The sequence below is a fragment of the Cornus florida genome, unplaced genomic scaffold, assembly GCF_030987335.1.
Source record: "Cornus florida cultivar Cherokee Brave unplaced genomic scaffold, ASM3098733v1 CherokeeBrave_3.0.0_Hap2_Chr04, whole genome shotgun sequence".
NCBI classification, from domain to species: Eukaryota; Viridiplantae; Streptophyta; class Magnoliopsida; order Cornales; family Cornaceae; genus Cornus; species Cornus florida.
In genome coordinates, this window is record NW_026775574.1 from 79,952,427 (window position 1) to 79,972,637 (window position 20,211).

Below are 20,211 nucleotides of genomic sequence, written 5' to 3' on the forward strand. Positions count from 1 at the left end.
AGAATGATAATCTCCCTATTTTATATTCTTTCCTTATCTCATTTTTACCGAACTAAGAAAAGTTGTTCACTCATTCTTATTTTCTCTTCACATTTTTTCTTACTTTTTTACCCAACACATTATTAATCCTTTTGCTCTACAATAAAGACAAAGAAGTCAAAAGTTTGTTTAATTTTAGAATATATTTTTGGCAGGTTTTTTCTTATTTTAGGGATGTTTCCAAATTATTTTAAATAAATGCACTTAATTACTCCATGACAAAGCAATATCTCCACTGAATATATACAGTTAATTATTTCTTAATTATGTCTTCTTCATGCAATATACTATAGTGGCTAAATGGGATGGGCAAGAGTGCGAGATATATATTTTTTAATATTCCTCGTAGGAATCAAATTTATTTATTTTTATTTAATTATAATCATATTAAATCAACTTCCTTTGATCTCATTTTCTTTTTGACTTTTGACCAAACCATCCAAAAGTTTACAAGAATTGATACATCCATTTTTTGTCTTTGTCCTTTTTTAGGCAATCAACAGTTCAACACGTCTTCCCATGTGAAGAATTAGGGCTTTTTTTGGAACATCATCAGAATGGCTTAAAGAAGCTTTTATCAAATACTCCTCCCATCTCAATTTAAATGTCATTCACGGGGACTAGTAATTTCATACATTGTCTGTTTAATAAATTATCAATTGATTTTTTAAAATTTTAAATTCAAAAAATATATATAAAAAGATGTAAAATATATTATTTTTTTACAAAAAGTTAACTATTATTTTGAAACGGACAAAAAAAAAAAAAACATAACACTTACTTTAGGATGGATGGAGTATTACATATCAAATATCAATATTTATTCATTTTTTTTTTTTTTTTTTTGGTAATATTAGAAGTGTCTTAAATGGTTATCAAATTTAGTTCAATATAGTGTTTGAATTAATCTTTAATTAATTTATAAAATTGCGTTTTAAAGAATGTCAAGTAATTCTTTTTTATTTGACAATTTTGTCCATTTTATTTTGAAAAATGATAATTTGACTACATCTATTAATGACTTAAAACCAACACAAATAAAAAAATACTAATATGGCAAGTCAGCTAATACCCGGTAATAACCATAAATATTCTCTTTTGTTCTCTCTCCTCTGCCGCCACAGCTGCTGATAAGCAATTAGGACTATAAAACTAAACTGAAAATAACCACATTCTTCGTCTTCTTCACCTTCTTGGAGATCAATTTCAGTACCAAATTTAGCCTTTGTCGTCTCCAGCTCCACCTCACCTTCTAGTGATCTAGTACTCAATGTTTTCTACAACACCACTGTCTCGCCCTAGTCCTCGTAGTCGAATTCGATACCCGCTGAAGGCCAAACGGTCACATCAAAATCAACTTAAACAACATCAAATCAGAGGCAATTCCTGAATTGAATTTGGGTCATACATGCCTAGATTGAATTTGAGATCATTGATCGTATGTATTTTTTTATTTTTATTTTTCTCTAGAATTAGCTATTTGAGTGGTATAGAGAATTGTTTAATTTCAGTTTAGTTTGATTCATAGGAAGAAAAAAAAATATATCAAGTTGCAACTCTTAGGATGTTGAATCTAATGACTTGTTGAATATACAGGTACGATTAGAGTCTCTTGTAATTGGAAGAGAGATGATGCATGATTACTTTGGAGGATATATATATATATATATATATATATATATATATATATAAAGAAGGAACAACTGGGCCCATACAATGACTTACACGTTGATGTCCTATTTTTGTAGGTTTTTTAACCGGGGACCGTAATTTTTTTTTACAGCTCTATTGATAAAAGTGAATTTTTTATTTATTCCAACATATATCAACCCCAAACGAATTCTAAATTATTGATTTTGTTAAAATAAAATAATAATTTTATTGGATAGTGCCGACATCAAATTTTGAAAAAATAAAACACAAATATTGTTTGGATACTACTAATATAAATATAAATTATTATTTATAATTTATTAAATAAAACAGTTAGAATATATCACATAATTCAAAGTATCATAATATTATATATGTAATTACTCTTCTACATTGGTTTATAATAATAATTTTGTCATAATGGGAAGTGTAATTCCATGTTATGACGTGTACAAGTGTCACTATTCTTTTTAAGAGAAAAACTTAAAAGTATATTTGTATTAATTGTTATGTGTATGCATTATTTAAGAATTATGCACAATACATTGGCCCAAGTGTCCACCTGACATAAACAATTACAGTACTAAATTGTATTACACTTCTTTTATTATTTTTATATATTAATTAAGTACTCAAATACATATTTTACAATCATATATTTTACAAATTATCTACTACTCGAATTTTTCACTTCTTAAGAGAGGAGAGGTTGTCATTAGACTATGATCTATTAGTCTGTATTTATCCAAAGTTTATATTTTATTTTCTTAATTAATTATTTATTTTACAAACAAATGTTTTCTAAAAGCTAACCGCATAATCAAGCGGTGATTTGTCACTAATAATTTAATAGGAAGGTGGGTGTGAAATGGGTTTTGAACTTCTGACGCGTGAGTGATGAGTGAGTGGTGCTCATAACTCATACATCTATAACTCATATATATATATATATATATATATATATATAAGGCGGGATAGGACGAAGGACGGATCTCAAAATTAATTTCTGCCCACGACAAATTTAAAATATAAATTTATAAACAATTCTATACCCGTGTCATTAGGAGCCAAACAAGGCACCCTCGTCTTAAAGTGATGGGCAATATGAGGTGGCTTTTTAAGGTGGTCCATTGAAGGTAATACGTAAGCTTATTAATTTATGGATATTGCACTCCAGTTAATACAAGAGTAAGTGGGGCCCTCTCTCTGTCACATCTGTCATTTGAGAAACTGAGAGTTTTTATACCAAATTTGTTGAAATGTTAATAAGAATATAAAGATATATGGTGGTTTAATCAGAAGTTAAGTATTGAAATTTTCTTCTATGTAAAGGGTTAAAACAAATTTTTATTTTATTTTTAATTTTTTTAATTTTTTTTTCACTTACTAAATAAAATGAAATTTTAACAATAGCTTTCCCTCTCTAGTTGTTGTTTCCAGAACACCTCTCAAATAATTTATTCTATACTAATAATTTTATTTTAGACAGTCAAAAGGAATAATTTATCCATAATGACTTTTTTTTTTTTTTGTTTTTTGGGTACAATCAAAAGAGATTTATTTAACAAAATTGAATTTTTTTTCAAATTTATCAAAAGAGGTAACTTTATTTTTTGGTAATTTTTTATGGGTCCTCTCAAAACAAATAATTTATTCTATAAAAATAACCCTTTTTTTTTCTTGGTCTTATCAAAAGAGATAATTTATTCAATAAAGATAATTTTTTTAATCATCTTCTTTTTGTACTTTTTATTATTATTATTATTATTATTTTTGGGATCTTGACAACAGTATAATTTATTTAATAAATATATTTTTGGGTTTTTTTTTTTTTTTCATGTCAAAAGAAATAATTTTTTAAATGGTTACTTTTTATTTATTTATTTTTTATCCTGCCAAAAGAGGCAATTTATTCAACATAACAACTTTTTATTTATTTTTTTGGTCCCTTAAAAATAATTTATTGAAAATTTATTTTATTTTATTTGTGTTGTCAAAATTTACTTAAAATATTAAAGATTAGAGATAAGGAGAAAAAATATGAAAGGACAGTTGTGCCATTTAAAAAGTAATAATTATTTACTTATAAAGGTAAGATTATAATTATCATTTTATTTAAGATTGTAGTGCAAATATTGAAAAATGGAGTGCGAATATCGACTCCCTTAAAATAATGAGCTCTGAATTTGAATTTACATAAAGTTTATATTTTTTTCTTATTCATTTATTTATTATATATAAAACACTCCAAAGTTTACATTTTGAGCAAATAACGCCCTTCTTTTTTACTTTGGGTATAACTCCCTTAAAAATATTGTAAATATCACTTGTCTGGCAGAGGACTAATTAATTGTATTAAGTATCCAAAATGTCCTTCTTTGATTGATTTTCTTTTTTTTTAAACTGAAATTCTACATTAATTGAATTTTGTTTACCATTTTTTTAGTGCTTAAATACCCAAAATGTCCTTATTTAACTGAATGTGTATCATAAAAGCCATAATAGTCATTTTACATTAAGTAAAATTTTTATTATATATTTTTTAATTATAGAAAAGATATTTTAATATTTTTATTGCTCCATTAACGAGTGAATGAAGAGAGATACCTCATTCACCCCTAAAATAAACTCTAATAAATTTTCAAAAGTTATAAGAAATTATATGAGTTAATAGTACATTAGTGTTAAATGTTCGTCACCCTTATTATTTTGTGGGGGTGGTGAGTTTTATAAAAGTTAAACCTTATAATCAAGAAGTGGTGGTTTGTCACTAATAATTTAATAGAAAGGTGGTGTGAAATGGGTTTTGAACTTTTGATGTGTGTGAGTGATGAGTGAGTGTGTTCTAGCTCATTAATTAATACTTATTCTCCTTCTTCTTCTTTTTATATGATTATTGATCTGAACCTAGCAGTCAACATTGGAATTTTTATATATTTATATATAATTCCAACCAGAATTCTCGGATAAGATAAAAAGGTGGGGTGTTTGCTAGTGACATCTTCTGTTTTCGACTTAATGTTTGTTCATTTCCAAGCCCTTTCGTAAAAAGGTTGCTCATGCCCTGTTCCATTATTTTATTTTATTTCTTTAAAAATATATATGTCCATATGAGTTTGATTGTGTATAATGACAATATTTACCAATAGTTTATATATTCTTTCTTTTCCCTTTATTTATTTTAGTTGTGGTTGCAATGGTTAAAGCTAGCCTTTTTAATTTGAAAACTTATTTTAATTATAGGTATGTTGAGTGACACAAAAAAGTAGAGATTTTGTTGCACACATATATATATATTTTATTTATTGAAATACGGATTTAAATGTTAGTGTTTTTTGAATTGTTTTTGCAAGTAAAGATGAAATTTTAGTAAAAGAATATACTTGAGGAAGGAATACATTTTATGAAATTGTTTCAAATGTTGTATTTCAAAATTCAATTTTTAGTTTTCAGAAGTTTGACATATTTTTTTTGCCAGCCCTATTGAAAAATTTGTGCTACGAGAAGTTACATGTTTCATATCGGTCCCCAAGGCATAGTGACGTTGGTAGAGATTTAGGAATTAAGTCTTTGAGGTTTCGTACGTTGTGAGGCCTATTCTAAAGAGAAAAAAAAAAAAGTTTCATACCCCAATAAGGGTCTGTCAACAAAAACGTTGAGTCATCATTGGAGGAAGAGTTACACATTTATATGTGTGAAATTTAAAAAGAGCATAAATAAATTTTTGTACTGCTTTTCTGAAAATAAAAAAAACTATTCATACAAAACTTACCAAACACTCTCTTAAATCTTTTCTGTAACTAGTATAACTCTACAACTCTACAAAAATATTTTATTTATTTACTCAATTTGAAAGGGAAAGAGGATGACAATCGTCAATAGGGCCATGTGGATCCAAGCGAAATCAGTTTATTACACGCATCAACAAAATTTTGGGTGGTCCCCACCCTTTAATTTATTGATAACCCTATCATTGTCACATTCTGTCCAAGTCCCTCCTCAGCCTATACCATCGATAATAAGAATTAAGCATCAAACACAGTCGAAAGTTGTTAATGTTCCCTCTATCACCGTGGGTCCATTGAAAGTTGTTAATGTTCCCTCTATCACCGCGGGCCCTTCATGGACTGGTCACTATATTCTCTCCGTGACATCCTCTCGTATAATTATGATTTGCATCCTTCTCTCTCTTTTATATGTATTATTTGCTATAATTAAAGAGTTTTACATATAAAGTATGGTGTCTTTCGGCCTAATTGATACCTTTATCAACTTTAGACAAAAAGAACTGATTACATCATTTGTTAATTAACTGGTAACTATTCTTGTCACTTTTAATAAATAACAACCAATTCATTTTAATACGTAAGTGGTCCAAATACTTTTTTTTTTTTTTTTTTCCCTTAAAAAAAAAAAAGAATAAAAAAGAGAGAAAGCTAACTCTTTCTCACTGTAATCGGAAGAGGCATATAGCCCAATACTATAACCTTCACATCCTCAAAGACGAGGGGAATGGTTCGAGCCCGAGCGTGAGTAGGGATGTCTTTTTATTGGCAAAAAAAAAAAATAAAAAATAAAAAATAAAAAACACTCTATGGTTAAGCAAGTACTCACATACAAATTTTACAAATTGCTCCCTCAATTCCTTGACAGGAGAAAGGTGATACCTTTAGACTAATGGCTCATTGGTGTCTCTTCCAATGGTTAGAACTGTAAATTCAAAGGATGGCCCGCTACCCGGTTACCAATTCCTGTAGCTTCCTGCTGGTTGGGCCGGATTTTGGTGTCAGGACAAACCCAAAAAGAAGATGTGGCCCATCATGAAAGTTGAAGACTCAAGTTTGGTGACCAGAATTTCAGCCCACATAGATTTTGTAAGGTAAATATATTTCAAATTTGCAAGGTACATACAGATTCATGTACCAGAGGTCCAAAACTATGACTTAGCCTCATTTTTGTATTTTTCAATTTTAAGAATGAACTTCTAATGTCATCTTTTATAAGGGAAGAAGAAATATTTTTTTGGGTTCAAATAAATTTTAAATAAGATTTACAAAAGCAAACTACACGTTTATCTGGTTTATATATAGCATTATGTATCTACCAAAGATGACCAATATCTGCTAGATCACCAAAAATGGCAGATATCTGCTACACCATTGAGTGAAGACATTGCAGTTGATTTGAAGATATTAAAATTTTGGATTTTTGGTAGTACATTAATTAAGGACACATTTGTTATCTCATGAAAACAAATCCATTGAATCATAAATTCCCCTATACACAAAATTCGCCGAAAAACTAGCTTGCAAATCAAACAATAGCACAACATCTTCAACACAAGGCTGCATAGAAATAGGACACTGATGCTTTCCCATTCACCATTTGCACCACAGATTTGGTTTCCATTTCGAAAACCACTAAACTAAAAACCCCCATCTTCTAACTTGCAGCATAGCTTGCCTCGAGATATATGAGAAGCATAAAAAGTGACAGCAGCTATCAAAAAACCATTGCACCAATGCGCATTAGTTCAGATTTGGATAATCCTCTCCTCGTCAAAGGGAGAGGCTGAGAGTTTGAGCCCCCCTAAGAGCAATATTATGGGTGTGCGCGCGCTTGAACTACAGGAAAAAAAAAGAAAAAAGACAACAACAACCGTAGTGAACTCTAATGACCAAACCACTTCCAATTTGAGCTGACAATTTAACCACAGCTGCATTAACATTGGCCTATAGAAACCCTTACTGAGGTTTAGTCCATAATACACTGATATACTCCATAAAGTGCTGAACTGAAAGGGAAGTAGTTCAGAGTGAAAAACAAATGCATTCCGAGATTTCCACAAGTACCAACACACTGAAGCATTTTTTTATTTTATTTTATTTTTCATTATTGGTTTTTGTATAAAAAAGAAAAGATATGTATATACAAGCGCACAGAGGGCATACCCTCAGAATTTTACTGGAAAGAACAAAGTCTTAAAGAAGAATCATTTCCAGTAAATAAAAGGAAAACAATAAATTGTAATCTAAAGAATGTCTCTAAGTGAGACATTATAAACATCTAAGAACTCTAATAGAATTTGCCTATCCACCTCTGAGGCGGAACTAGAACTGTGGCCATGTAGTCTACGATTGCTCTCTTTCCAAATGCTCCAAAAGCCAGCAACAAGTAAGGTTAGGATCACTTTACTGGTCTGGTGTGAGAACCATATCAGCATGTCATCAATTATATGAATTGAGCTAAAATCCAGCCTCCATCCAGGAGTATCCTTCAACCAGTTCCAGAAATTTCTAGCAAAAGGACATTGAACAAACACATGATTCCTGGTATCAATCTGTAGTAAACAGTTAGAGCATCGTGGAGCCAACTGCACTTTCCTCTTCTGCAGATTGTTCATTGTAGGCAATCTGTCTTGGAATGAAAGACTCCATGAATTGACCATCGAGGTCTAGCTTTCCCCCACCAAACTTTGGACCACATAACCTCTGAATTTGTAACTCTACAGCCTTGCCAAGCTTTTTTGAAAGCAAAGGCACCACCATCCCAAAGAAACCTATCTGATCTAGCATGAATAGGCAGAAAATGCAAGTATTCTTTAATAGGCCTGAAAATTTGTTCTTGCAAGAGTTCAAAATTCCACCCTCCATCAATTATTAGACTGGACAAAGGAGAAGACCATGAGAACCCCAGCCTTCTAACCATTCTATGTCCAAATTTCTGTAATAGAGTTTCCCCCTCACACCAAGGATAAAACCTTGAAAAGCTGCCCAGTACCAATTAAAAATTGAATGTTATTCAGCATAGTATCTCTAACATTAGTCAAGTTTTTCCACAGAATTGAATGAGAGACCTTTGGAACTGCATTCCAATATGTTGAACTGGCTGCATACCTGTTTTGAAACTGAGGAACCCAGAGTCGATCTTTACTAAGTAAGAAATCCCAAGCCAAAATACAGTGGGAAGCAACCTGTAATTCCGTCAATTTTCTGATACCTAACCCTCCCTCACTTTTTGATCTACGCATCATATCCCAGCTTAAAAGGTGAAGTTTCTTCAAGTTATCCCTGCTACCCCGTACGAAGTCTCTGCACAGCTTCTGTATTTGATTGATGATTGCAATAGGTAGGTGGAAAACACTACACCAGTACAAACAGGTAGGTGTTATAACAGTTCTTTATCAATTCTGTCTTGCGTGCAATTGACAACAACCTGGTGCTCCGGTCTGTTAGCTTCTTAGAAATTTTATCTATAAGAGTATCGCAGTGAGATCATTTTAAACCAGTAGAACACAGTGGGATCCCCAAGTATTTTAAAGGAAGTTGTTCCTCCTTGCATTGTGGCAGGTTCAGAATTGCTCTTCTTCTTCTAACACATTTGGAAAAGATCACACTACTCTTTGGATAGCTGATATTAAGGCCTGAAGGATCTCCAAAACCTTTAAAGATGTCTTGAGGGATTCTAGCATTAGAGATAAATGCTTTACAAGAAATCAAAAGATTATCTCCAAAAAATGTACGACAGCAAGTAGAATTTGCTTTCTGGGCAGTGTTAGACAGAACAAGTCTCCCATTTAGAACTGTTGTGTTAATGAGTTGGGTGAGTTGGTCAGCTACCAGAGTAAATAGGAGTGGGGTTGAATAAAGCCCGTGGGTGAACCATTAACTAAAATAGAAAATCTTGTGGAGTTCAAAAGAATTATAATCCAGTTCACCCAATTAGAACTGAAGCCAGAGGCTGTCAATATCTTCAGAAGAAAACTCCAAGAAACTGAGTCAAATGCCTTAGAAACATCAGCTTTCAAGGCCATTATTGGATGTTTAGAATTAAATTCACTTACCATTTCATGCCCCATTATAATTGCATCCTGTATTTTCCTGCCTTTAATGAAGGCACTTTGCTCCAATCCTACTAAACTAGGAAGCACCAAAGAGAGTCTAGAAGCAAGAATTTTTGAAATGATTTTGTAGATGAGATTGCATAATGCAATAGGTCTGAAATCCTTAGGCTTAACTGCATTGCCAACTTTAGGAATTAAAGTAAGGAAAGAGCTGCTCACCCCAATTGGAAGAGAACCTTCACTAAAAAAATGTTGAACTGTTGCACATACTTCAGATTGAACAATAGACCAGAAAGATTGGTAAAACCTAGCTGGAAAACCATCTGGACCAGGAGCTTATCTGGTTTAAAGTTAATCACAACTGCTTTAATCTCTTCATTTGAGATAGGGGAATCCAGAATCAATTTATCTTCTAAAGATAGGAAATGTCTAGGGTTAACTTCAAAGGTATTCTCAGCTGTATTCTCCTGAAAAAGTCCCTGATAATAATCAACAAAAGCCTTTTTAATCTCCTCTGTATCAGTTGTAACCTGTCCATTCTCAGATTCCACAGAAGTAATTGCTAAACTGGTGCTGCTGCTTCATCTTAGAGTAGAAGAAGGCTGTGCATCTGTCATTGTCCCTGAGCCAAAGAATTCTGGATTTTTGAGCATATAAGATCTCTTGTGAAGACAATGCATCATGATAATCTTCCTTAGCTTGATTTTCTTTTTCAAACATATCATTTGTAGGATTATTCAGAAGTGTAATTTGAATATCCTCCAATGTCTGTTTAGAACTTAAAAACCCTCTCTTCAATATCTCCAAATGAAGTCTTGTTCCATGCTTTGATAGCAGCTTTGACATTTCTAAGTTTTTTGAGAAGAATATGTATTGGAGTACCAACTGTAGGTTCATCCCAGGCTTTCTTAATCACCTCAGATATGCCCTCATGTAAACACCATATTTTTAGCATTTTGAAGGGCTTTGGGCCACTTGCAAATTGCCTAAAAATGTTTATAAAAACTCCATAATGATCAGAGGATGATGAAGCAGAATATGATATTTTAGTACCTGTGAACATTTGCAGCCAAGCATCATTTGTGAAAACCCTATCAAGCTTTGCCAAAATCCTTCACCATGTCCAATCCCCATTGGTAGCAAAGAGTTCAATCAAACCAGTATGTTGCAATCAGTCATTAAATTCATCGAGGAGTTTTTGAGGGACCATGTGACCTCCTTGTTTATCTGAGTGAAATCTGGTGGCATTCCAGTCCCCAACAACCAGCCATGGTCCATAAACAATGGAGGACTGAGTAGTCAATTGGCCCCATAGTCTTCTTCTCACTTTTTCTGACACTTTGCTTCCTCATCAATAAGCTGCGAGACCCATTAATAAATATATAATACTCCAGCAGACTCACCAACTGTCAAAGGTCTAAAACACTCAGACAGAGGGATCCAATTATCACTCCACCAGTTAATGCATTTAGCATCTTTAACACTCCACTCTCCAAGCTCATGAAGGATTATTGTGTTTGTTTGCTCTGACAAAACCTGAGAAAGGAAAGCACTTTCCTTTAAAAACCTCCTTCTTAATAACCTTTAGGCTGTGTTGGGCTGCATAGAATTGGAGTCTATGAATTGAAATTGGTGGAATTGGAAAAAATTTTAGTTCAATTTTCTGAGTTAATGCTTTTCTCCAATTCCACCAATTCTAATTTCAAGGCTCCAATTCCATGCAGCAGAATATAGCCTCAATCTCCATCCCAATTTGGATAAAAGGGCTAAATTAAATGCCTCCGAGTCTCTAAATCCCAATATATCCACCACATTTCTTAGGAGAGACCAATTTATCCCAAGCTATCTAATGAGTTTTCTGTTTTGCATCACAATCAGCCAACCAAAACCGAGCCATATGTTTCTTCAGTATGTTGCAAAGATTAGATGGCAAGTTAAAACATGACATTAAATATGATGGAATTGCAGTGAGAACTGATTTCAACATTACCTCCCTACCACATTGGGAAAGGAAACTGCTCTCCCAACTGTTAATTTTAGCTGTCAATTTCCTCTCAGCAAAGCTGAAAACTTCTCTTTTGGATCTGCCAATAATTGAAGGAAGACCTAAGTACTTCTCCCGAGCACCTTCTCTGGGAATACAAAGTAAGTTGCTCAAAGAATACTTCACTGAAGGAGAAGTATTAGGACTGAAAAATAAGGAAGATTTATCAAAGTTCACAATTTGTCCTGATGCAATTTCATACCATGCCAAAAATGTTTTAATTCTATTCACTTCTTCTACCTCTGGTTATAATCGACAATCATCAGCAAAAAATAAACTTGACAGCACTCGATCCCTTCTACCAACTTTAATGCCACTATTAACTTCATTCATTAACGAGGAAGACAAGCCCTCAGCACAAAGTATGAAGAGATTGGGGGATAAGATTGGCTAAATTGGGTTTTGATTGTAAGTGGATCAGATTGGTAATGAATTGCCTAACATCAGTTCATATTCAGTGAAAATAAATGGTGAGTGTGGAAATTTTTTGCTTCCTTCAAGGGGATTAAGACGAGGGGTTCCTATATCCCCTTATATTTTTCTGTTGTGCATTGAGGGCATTCTCATCTATTAGAAAATGATGCCAGTAGAAACCAATTGCATGGAGTATGTAAGCAGAGGTGGGGAAGCAATTTCACATTTACTCTTTTACAAGGATTTGCAACTAAGGCTGCAACACTGAAATGCATCCTGGACACTACGCTGCTTTAGCTAAGCAGTTTAACTTCGACAAAACATGCCTTTTTTTTTTCAGCCCTAACCCATCTAATTAGTCGAAAATACATTTGAGAAGAATTCTAGGGATTACTAGTGAGATTTGGGGAAACAAGTGTTTAGGTCTCCCTACTCTGTTGGGAAGATCTAGACTGATTCTTTCAAGTTTTTGGAAGAGAAATTATCCTCTAAAGTGCTGGTGCTTAAAGGAGAGTTGAGGTCAAAGGCTGGAAGGGAGGATTTGGTGAGATCAGTCCTCTCCACACTTTCCAATTTCTCTATGCAGTGCTTCAAATTGCCAAAGAGTCTCTGCAATCTTTTGAGAAAATCAAGATTATGAACTTTTGATGGAGTAGAAAAAGGGAAGGTTTCAAAATAAAATGGATTTCTTGGTATAAATTATGTGATCCAAAAAAAGAGGGGAGTCTTGGTTTTTAGAAATGTCGAAGATTTGAGGTATGCAATGGATAATTGGAAATGGTTTGTGTGGTGATTGCTGGATAGAGAACTGGCTTCCAGAGATAAATTTAGTCCTATGTTTTCTTCTGCGCATTGAGGGAAAGAGGCTAACTTGGTAGGTGATTTGATTAATCACTCGGCCAAATAACGAAATTTTGTTATGGTGAATAGAATTTTTAATTGGAGGGACAGAAATTTGATTCTGCAGCTGCCTATAAGTGAGATGGGACGTGGACATACTGAAGTTTGGGGTGCTTCAAGTACTGGGGAGATTAAAAGGCATCATCTAATAAGATTTCTGATGCAGGCTGCAATATTGATGAAGAATTTACATATAATTGAAAGTATATTTCGGAAGGTTATTCACATGCTCAGGAAGGTTCATTTTTTCATCTTGTAAAGTTGTCGTCAGAGGTTTCCTGTTATGCAACAGTTGAAGGCCAGCCGATGCAACACGTCAAGTGTGTGGACCTGAGCAACATGTCCTGTTGCTCAATTAGTGTAGAAGCCAAGTTCATTAATGCTCGATTTTAGTCAACCAAATGGTCTATCATGGGAGCAATAGTGCATCGAGTTGATGGATGTGTGGTTTCCTGTGGAGAACTTCCGAGCATCGTATTTACGTCGGCTCTCTTCTGTGCTGGTCTATATGAAAATGTCAAAATGAATGGATTTTCAAGAAAGGAAAATAGGACCATCGGGTTGTCTGCTACAAGAATTTTCTGAAGCTGCTAGGGCTGATTGTTCAGTTCTGTTGCCTAAATAGGGCAAGAGTGATTACCCTACCCATTGGTATAAACACATGGAATACATAAAAGTGTGGTGGTGGGCCGGTGGTTTAGTTTTGAGGAATATCAGGCCGAAGCTTTAAAAGTGGCTTCAGTTTTTTCTGCATCATGTGAGTGTTAATTGCTGGTTTGGCAGAGATTTTGTTTCTCAAAAGAAGCTTTAAAATTATTACTGACTTGGGGATATAGCAGTAATGTAAGGGTTCAAGGGTCAGCTAAGTGCCTTTGTTTTATGCTATACTAAGGTATGATGTCCTCTAGTGATGATAAAGAACAAGCCAAGAAAGAATCTAAAGAGTCCCAAAAAGAAAGGTTATGCACTTTCTTTGTAAACATCAATCATTCACTCTTCATAAAGTTTATGTGAAGGACCAAAAATAGTTTAGATTTGAATATTACCCGCAAAGCACACACAAAAAAGTGCTGGTTACATTAAGGATACAAAAAGAACAGAATTTAGGGATGCAAAAAGGGCACAAAATCATATACAAAAAGAACAGAATTTAGGGATAATAGAGCAAAAAGGGCACAGAATCATATACAAAAAGAACTGAATTTAGCTCTGTTGCCTAAATAGAGCAACAGTGACTACCCTACCACAACAATTCCAAGGAATAATAGACTTCTGCAATTCTGTTCCCTACCCAATAATGTTGATAGCATGTTTTATTAGAAGATCAAGTGATGAACTCTGAAGTGATGATCATCACATGCTGCATTTCTTGTTTCACTTGGAAGAACGCAATTTCTTAATTCTTTAACATCCTTAGCAGTACTGTCCGTAGCTGAAACAAAGGGATGGCCTAAGAGCATGTCTGCAGACCATCGTGACTTTGGGTCATGGACCAAACACTTCATCAAGAAATCTTTTGCTTCTACACACACCCAACTTGGAATCTCTGGCAGTGTTTTTCCAAAACCAATACGATACAAAAGAGCACAAGTCTCGGCATGTGGTTCGCAATGCCATGGCGTTGCCCCCGTAATCAGCTCTAACACAGTGCACCCAAGTGCCCAAATATCCGAAGGAGGTAGGTACTCTTGATGACGAACCGACTCCGGTGCCAAATACATAGGTGTGCCTCTCAACTTGGGGCTTCTTTTCTCTTCAATTTTCATAGCAAGCCCAAAGTCTGCAATCTTGGCAGTTTCTTCTTCCTCACTGACAAGTAGGATATTATGGGGCTTTATGTCGCAGTGAACGTAACCTTGCTCGTGAATATAACTTAGACCCATCAGCACATTCTTTGTGTATCGTCTAACTTCATATTCGGGTAATCCTTTACCGTAGCTCTTGATACAATCCGCCAAACTTCCTCCCGATGCATACTCCAACATTATATTGTAGAGTTCAACACAATTCTCTGTCGAAACTTCGTCCCCAAAACAGCGAACAACGTAGGGACAACCTTCAAGTTCCCGAAGAAGTTCTCTTTCTTTGCGAAGTGAATCAGAGAGACACACTTGTGCAGTTTTCACAGCAATCAACAATGGAGGATTGCAACTACCTTCATTATATGCCTCTGCTAATGAAACGACACCAAATCTGCCCATTCCCAATCTTCTTCCTCGCTTCCACGATATCTCCCTTTCCATCTCTCCGTAGTCTGTTCTCGATCTAGTACGTATTTTTCTTAATTTCGTGAAGAAGTATTGTACTACTTTGTTACGTTGGCAATAATAATAACTTCTCAGATTGACTAGTTACTTTCCTATTTTGTTGCCCTAGTTTTTGCCTCCGCCTCCTATAAGGTCTCTGTCTTATGCAACATCTATAATTTCCGTATCATAAGGAGATTGCCCTAGTTTCCTATTTAGTATTTTTCTTGAATCCCAAGCAATTATAATAGTAGCGTTTTTTTTTTCCTTTCTAATTGGTAAATTATAATAGTAACTTTATATATATGCGGCTAGTTGTTTGAAAACATCACATCTTTAATTCATCAATCTCATTAATTGAATCAATAATTCAAACAAACATATTTACAAAAACCCAAATTCTTAATTAATTTTAGCTTCTTAAATGGTTCACATCCAACATAAATTAAATAAATTAATTATCTATAGTTAACCGTTACATCTGATTGAAGAATAAAATGTTCAAATAAGATGATTCCAAAAGACCCACAAAAATATTGTAATGATTACAAAGGGTATATCTATATTTTTACACACACAAATACTGTAAGTACCTCCATGGATCACCAAAGAAAGAAGATTTGAGAAGTGGAGTACTCCTGTTAGAAGTTGGTGTGAAACCATGCCTAACCCTGTATTGGATGCTTTCACTGTCATCTTCTTCTGAGTCTAAACTTAGGGGTGGGTTTGGATGGGTTTTGGGCTGATCATGAATGGGCGAGTCAATACTGAGTCAATATCCCATTATCAACCCATTTATGACGGGTCATAAAGTGGTTGAGTGTTAAATGAGTTAGTTAACACACCTCCAACCTAATTACTCAAATATACACAAATTGTCAAATTATTTTAATTATTGAATACCAAAAAAATATAAAAATATTTTTATATTAATTTTTTGGTTTCACTTGTTACAATTTTTTTCCTTTTATTTTTTTATTTTTAATTATTTATTTGGGGAAAAGTCACTATATAACTTACTTTGAGAGTTATCACAACCCAAAAAAAAAAAAGTAAAAAAAAGAGAAGTTAGTTTGGAATCCATTTATGGTGGCAAATCTAGATATGGGTCGGTTTTGGGAATTCATGAATGTGCAACAGAAATGTTGGAATATATTTCCAAACCCACAAAAGATTTCATCTCTGGATTGTTGGGTTCGCCCTTTGGTAATGGTGGGGTTATAAAATGTAATGTTGATGCTGCTAGTTTTTATAAGCTGTCCATGTTAGGAGGAGGTCGGGCGGTGTTTCGTGACTCTTCTGGATCCATTGTTCAGGCAGTGATTTTTAACCTTTTCCGACCTGGTGCTAGCGTCTGAGACAATTTTCCTTCGAAATGCTATTTCCTGAGCTCAAATGTTCAATTTTCAGGTTGTATGTTTTGAATCAGATGCCAGGTTAGTGGTGGATACCTTGACGGGGACAAACTCTTGTTTTACTGAGATTTCCACTATGATTTATGACAACCAGTTTGCTTTTCAAAAATTCTCATAGGTTTCATTTTCACGTGTTCGACATAATGGTAATCGATTGGCCCATGCTCTTGCAGAACTCTAAAGAGGTGAAATGCAATCAGATTTGGCTCTTTTTTCGATTTCTTTGATGATGCAGTGCAAACATGGCAGCCATGTCAACAAATTTTGGACGCTGAGGTGGCGGTGGTTCAACGGGAAGATCAACGGTTATCTTGGAAGTGGCTTGGAATAGAAGACTTATTTTCCAACTACTTATCTTTATATTTCTTAGTATTTTGTGTTTAATAAGTTGTGTTTAATTTATTTGTCAACCTTGACTCTTGTGTTAAAAGTTGGAAGCTAAAGCTTCCTTAATGTAATGTTGAAGAGGAAGACTTATATTTGTAGGTGTTGACGTAAAAGAAAAAGCAGATTTTGAATATTATGTTTTAATAATGATATTTTAGAGCATTTTCTCTTGTTTATCCACTCTTTCTCTTGGTTTTGTCTTCTTGTTCTATAATTCTTATTCTTCCTTCTCATCCAACCGCGTCATTTGGTATCAGAGCTTGCGCTACGCTAGCTCTCGGGCCGACTTTTATTGTTCTTATTTCATGGCGGGTAGAAGAGTTAGAGGAAGAAATGGCAACTGTATGGTGGGAGGTTTGAGGGATGAAAGAGATGATGAACTTCAAGCACTTTGAAGACAAGTTGAGCAACTTACCTTACAGCTGGAACGCCAATGCGAGCGTGGTAGATCAAGTGTGGGTTTTCTAGTGACGAGTCCGATGAGAACTGTTTTACCAATCTTGCGGGCCATGGTTGGGAAGGTTCTATCATGATTATGAAGATGTGAAGTTTGATTTACTGGAGTTCCATGGTCTTCTTTAGCCGGAAGAGTTTCTTGATTGGCTTAGTGCCATTGAGAAATTCTTTGATTACAAAGAAACACCCGAGAATCAAAAAGTGAAGCTTGTGGCAACAAGGCTTCAAGGTTATGCTTCGGCATGGTGGGACAAAGTTCAAGAGATGAGGCTTCGCAAGGGAAATCCTAAAATTACTTCTCGGGAGGAAATGAAGTCTAGGCTTAAAGAGAAATTTCTACCTTTGGATTTTGCATAAAGTTGTTTTTCTCAATTTAACAACCTTCACCAAGATTCAAAGAGTGTGTTAGATTAGACCGAAAAAATTTACAAACTCATGGCCTGGAATGACATTCAAGAAACTGAAGAACAACTTGTTTCAAAATATGTTAGTAGGTTGAAAATTTTAATTTGCGATAAAGTAGAAATCCATTGAGTATGGAAGGTCAATGATGCTTACCAACTAGCATTGAAAGTTGAGGCTAAGCTTGCTCGTAATGGTCCTTAAAAGTCAGTTGATGTTCATAGCCTTTATCCTCCTTCAAAAGGTGAATCTTCTCATAGTGAAGAAACTAATTTGAAGTTCGAAAATGTGACTAAAAATTCTAGAAAATTAGTCCCTGTTAAACATAAAGGAGCTCAATCTAGTCGCAACAATCCAATTTCTTGTTTCAAATGTGGCCAAGTTGGGCATCGTTCCAACGAGTGTCCAAAGAGGCAATTTGATGCGCGTGTGGCATTTGGTAATAAAGACAACGATGAAGAAGTCTTTTATGATTCAAATCAGCCCATATATAACGAGGAATATGAATTGGAACGTGAAAAAATTGAACTCGAAGAAAGCGAAAGTTTGGTGATCCGAAAAGCACTTGCCACTCCTAGAGTTGAATCCAATGAAGATTGGCTTCAGTCTAATATCTTCAAGACTCATTGCAAATCGCAAGGCAAAGTGTGCACAATTGTTATTGATGGTGGGAGTTGTGAAAACATCGTCTCACAAGAAATGGTGAACAAGCTCAAACTCCAAACCGAGCCTCATCTAAAGCCTTATCGGATTGCATGGTTCAAGAAAGGAAATGAGGTAAAAGTCTCTAAAAGGTGTCTTATTTCATTTTCTATAGGCAAAAATTATAATGATCAAGTATGGTGTGATGTTGTTCCTATGGATGTGTGTCACATGCATACTCCTAGGAAGACCGTGGCAATATGATAGAAATGCCATCTATGATGGTCATAAGAACACTTACACTTTAAAAATGGGTAAAGTGGAAGTTGTTCTCTTACCAAGTAAAGAGGAAAGAACCCCTAAAACTTCATAAGAGGAGGGTAGTAATTTTCTCGCTTTGCCAAAGTTTACGGAAGAAAATGATGAAAATGTTATGACCACAACAACAATGGAGGAAAAAAGAGAAGAACATGACGACACTCCTACTTTGGCATGCAAGGAGTTGGAAGAACATCAATTTCACTTTTATGACAAAATTTGGAAAGAGTTCACGGAGCGTGAAACAGTTAAAAGGAGTGCAACGGAAGTAAAGATAAAGGTTTAAATTTTGTTTCACGGGAAGCGTTCAATCATGTTTCCCAAATTTGTTCACCTTGAAAAGAAGGCATGGAAAATCTATTGCAAATGTATTCTTTGTTGGTAGAAAAAGATTAATAGGTTTTATTCGAGTGCATAAAATAATAAAGAAGGATGGAAAGTTGTATTCGAGATTTTTTCATGGCAATTTGTTTCAAACTCATGGACGAGTTCTTTCTCACCTGGGGAGGATGATGTAGTGCAAACATGGCAGCCATGTCAACAAATTATGGAGGCTGAGGTGGCGGTGGTTTAACGGGAAGATCAACGGTTATCTTGGAAGTGGCTTGGAATAGTAGACTTATTTTCCGACTACTTATCTTTGTATTTCTTAGCATTTTGTGTTTAGTAAGTTGTGTTTAATTTATTTGTCAACCTTAAGTCTTGTGTTGAAAGTTGGAAGTTGAAGCCTCCTTAATGTAATGTTGAAGATGAAAACTTATATTTATAGGTGTTGATGTAAAGTAGAAAGCAGACTTTGAATATTATGTTTTTGATAATGATATTATAGAGCATTTACTCATATTTATCCACTCCTTTTCTTGGTTGTGTCTTCTTGTTCTACAATTTGATAAACGCCGAATATTGTATATTCAAGCACCCTAAATTGCATTAGTTAAGTCCGTTGTTTGTTTAATTCTGCAGATTATCTTCATTTGTGTGTTTTTATGCATTTTCAGGTTTAATTGCAAAAAGGGAGCAAAAATAAGCCCTTGTGGATTTTTGATCAACAATGTGCTCAAAACCTGAATTTCTGGCAGCAGTGAAGCCCGAACTTTGTTCGCCATTTTGACCTACCAAACTCAAGAACTGGACTTCCATCATAACATGAAAGATTTAGAGCTATGAATTAGCTTTCTAAATCTTCAAACGGTTTGTCATTTGGAGCTCGGAGCAGAGAGTTATGGCCTTGTTACCAGAGGTGCGCAGAACTGCCTGGCAGCAATGAAATTCTGCCTTGATCTTCAATTTCGACCAACCAGACTTGAGAATTGGACCTCCACCAAAACATGAAGTTTTTAGAGCTCTGAATCATCTTTCCAAATATTTAAACGGTTCATTATTCGGAGTTCGGAGCGCAAAGTTATGGCCATTTTACGAAGTAGGTCCGGGCGGAGCAAACCAAGCATAGGG

General features: G+C 34.4%; 1 protein-coding gene across 1 annotated transcript; it reads right to left on the reverse strand.

The window, feature by feature from the left end:
• Positions 1-13,944: 13,944 nt before the first annotated feature.
• LOC132302281 (mitogen-activated protein kinase kinase kinase 20-like) lies at positions 13,945-15,861 on the reverse strand. The gene has a single exon (XM_059799127.1). The coding sequence runs from the start codon at positions 15,134-15,136 to the stop codon at positions 14,210-14,212; it is 927 nt and encodes a 308-aa protein (XP_059655110.1). The 5' UTR covers positions 15,137-15,861; the 3' UTR covers positions 13,945-14,209.
• Positions 15,862-20,211: the final 4,350 nt, after the last annotated feature.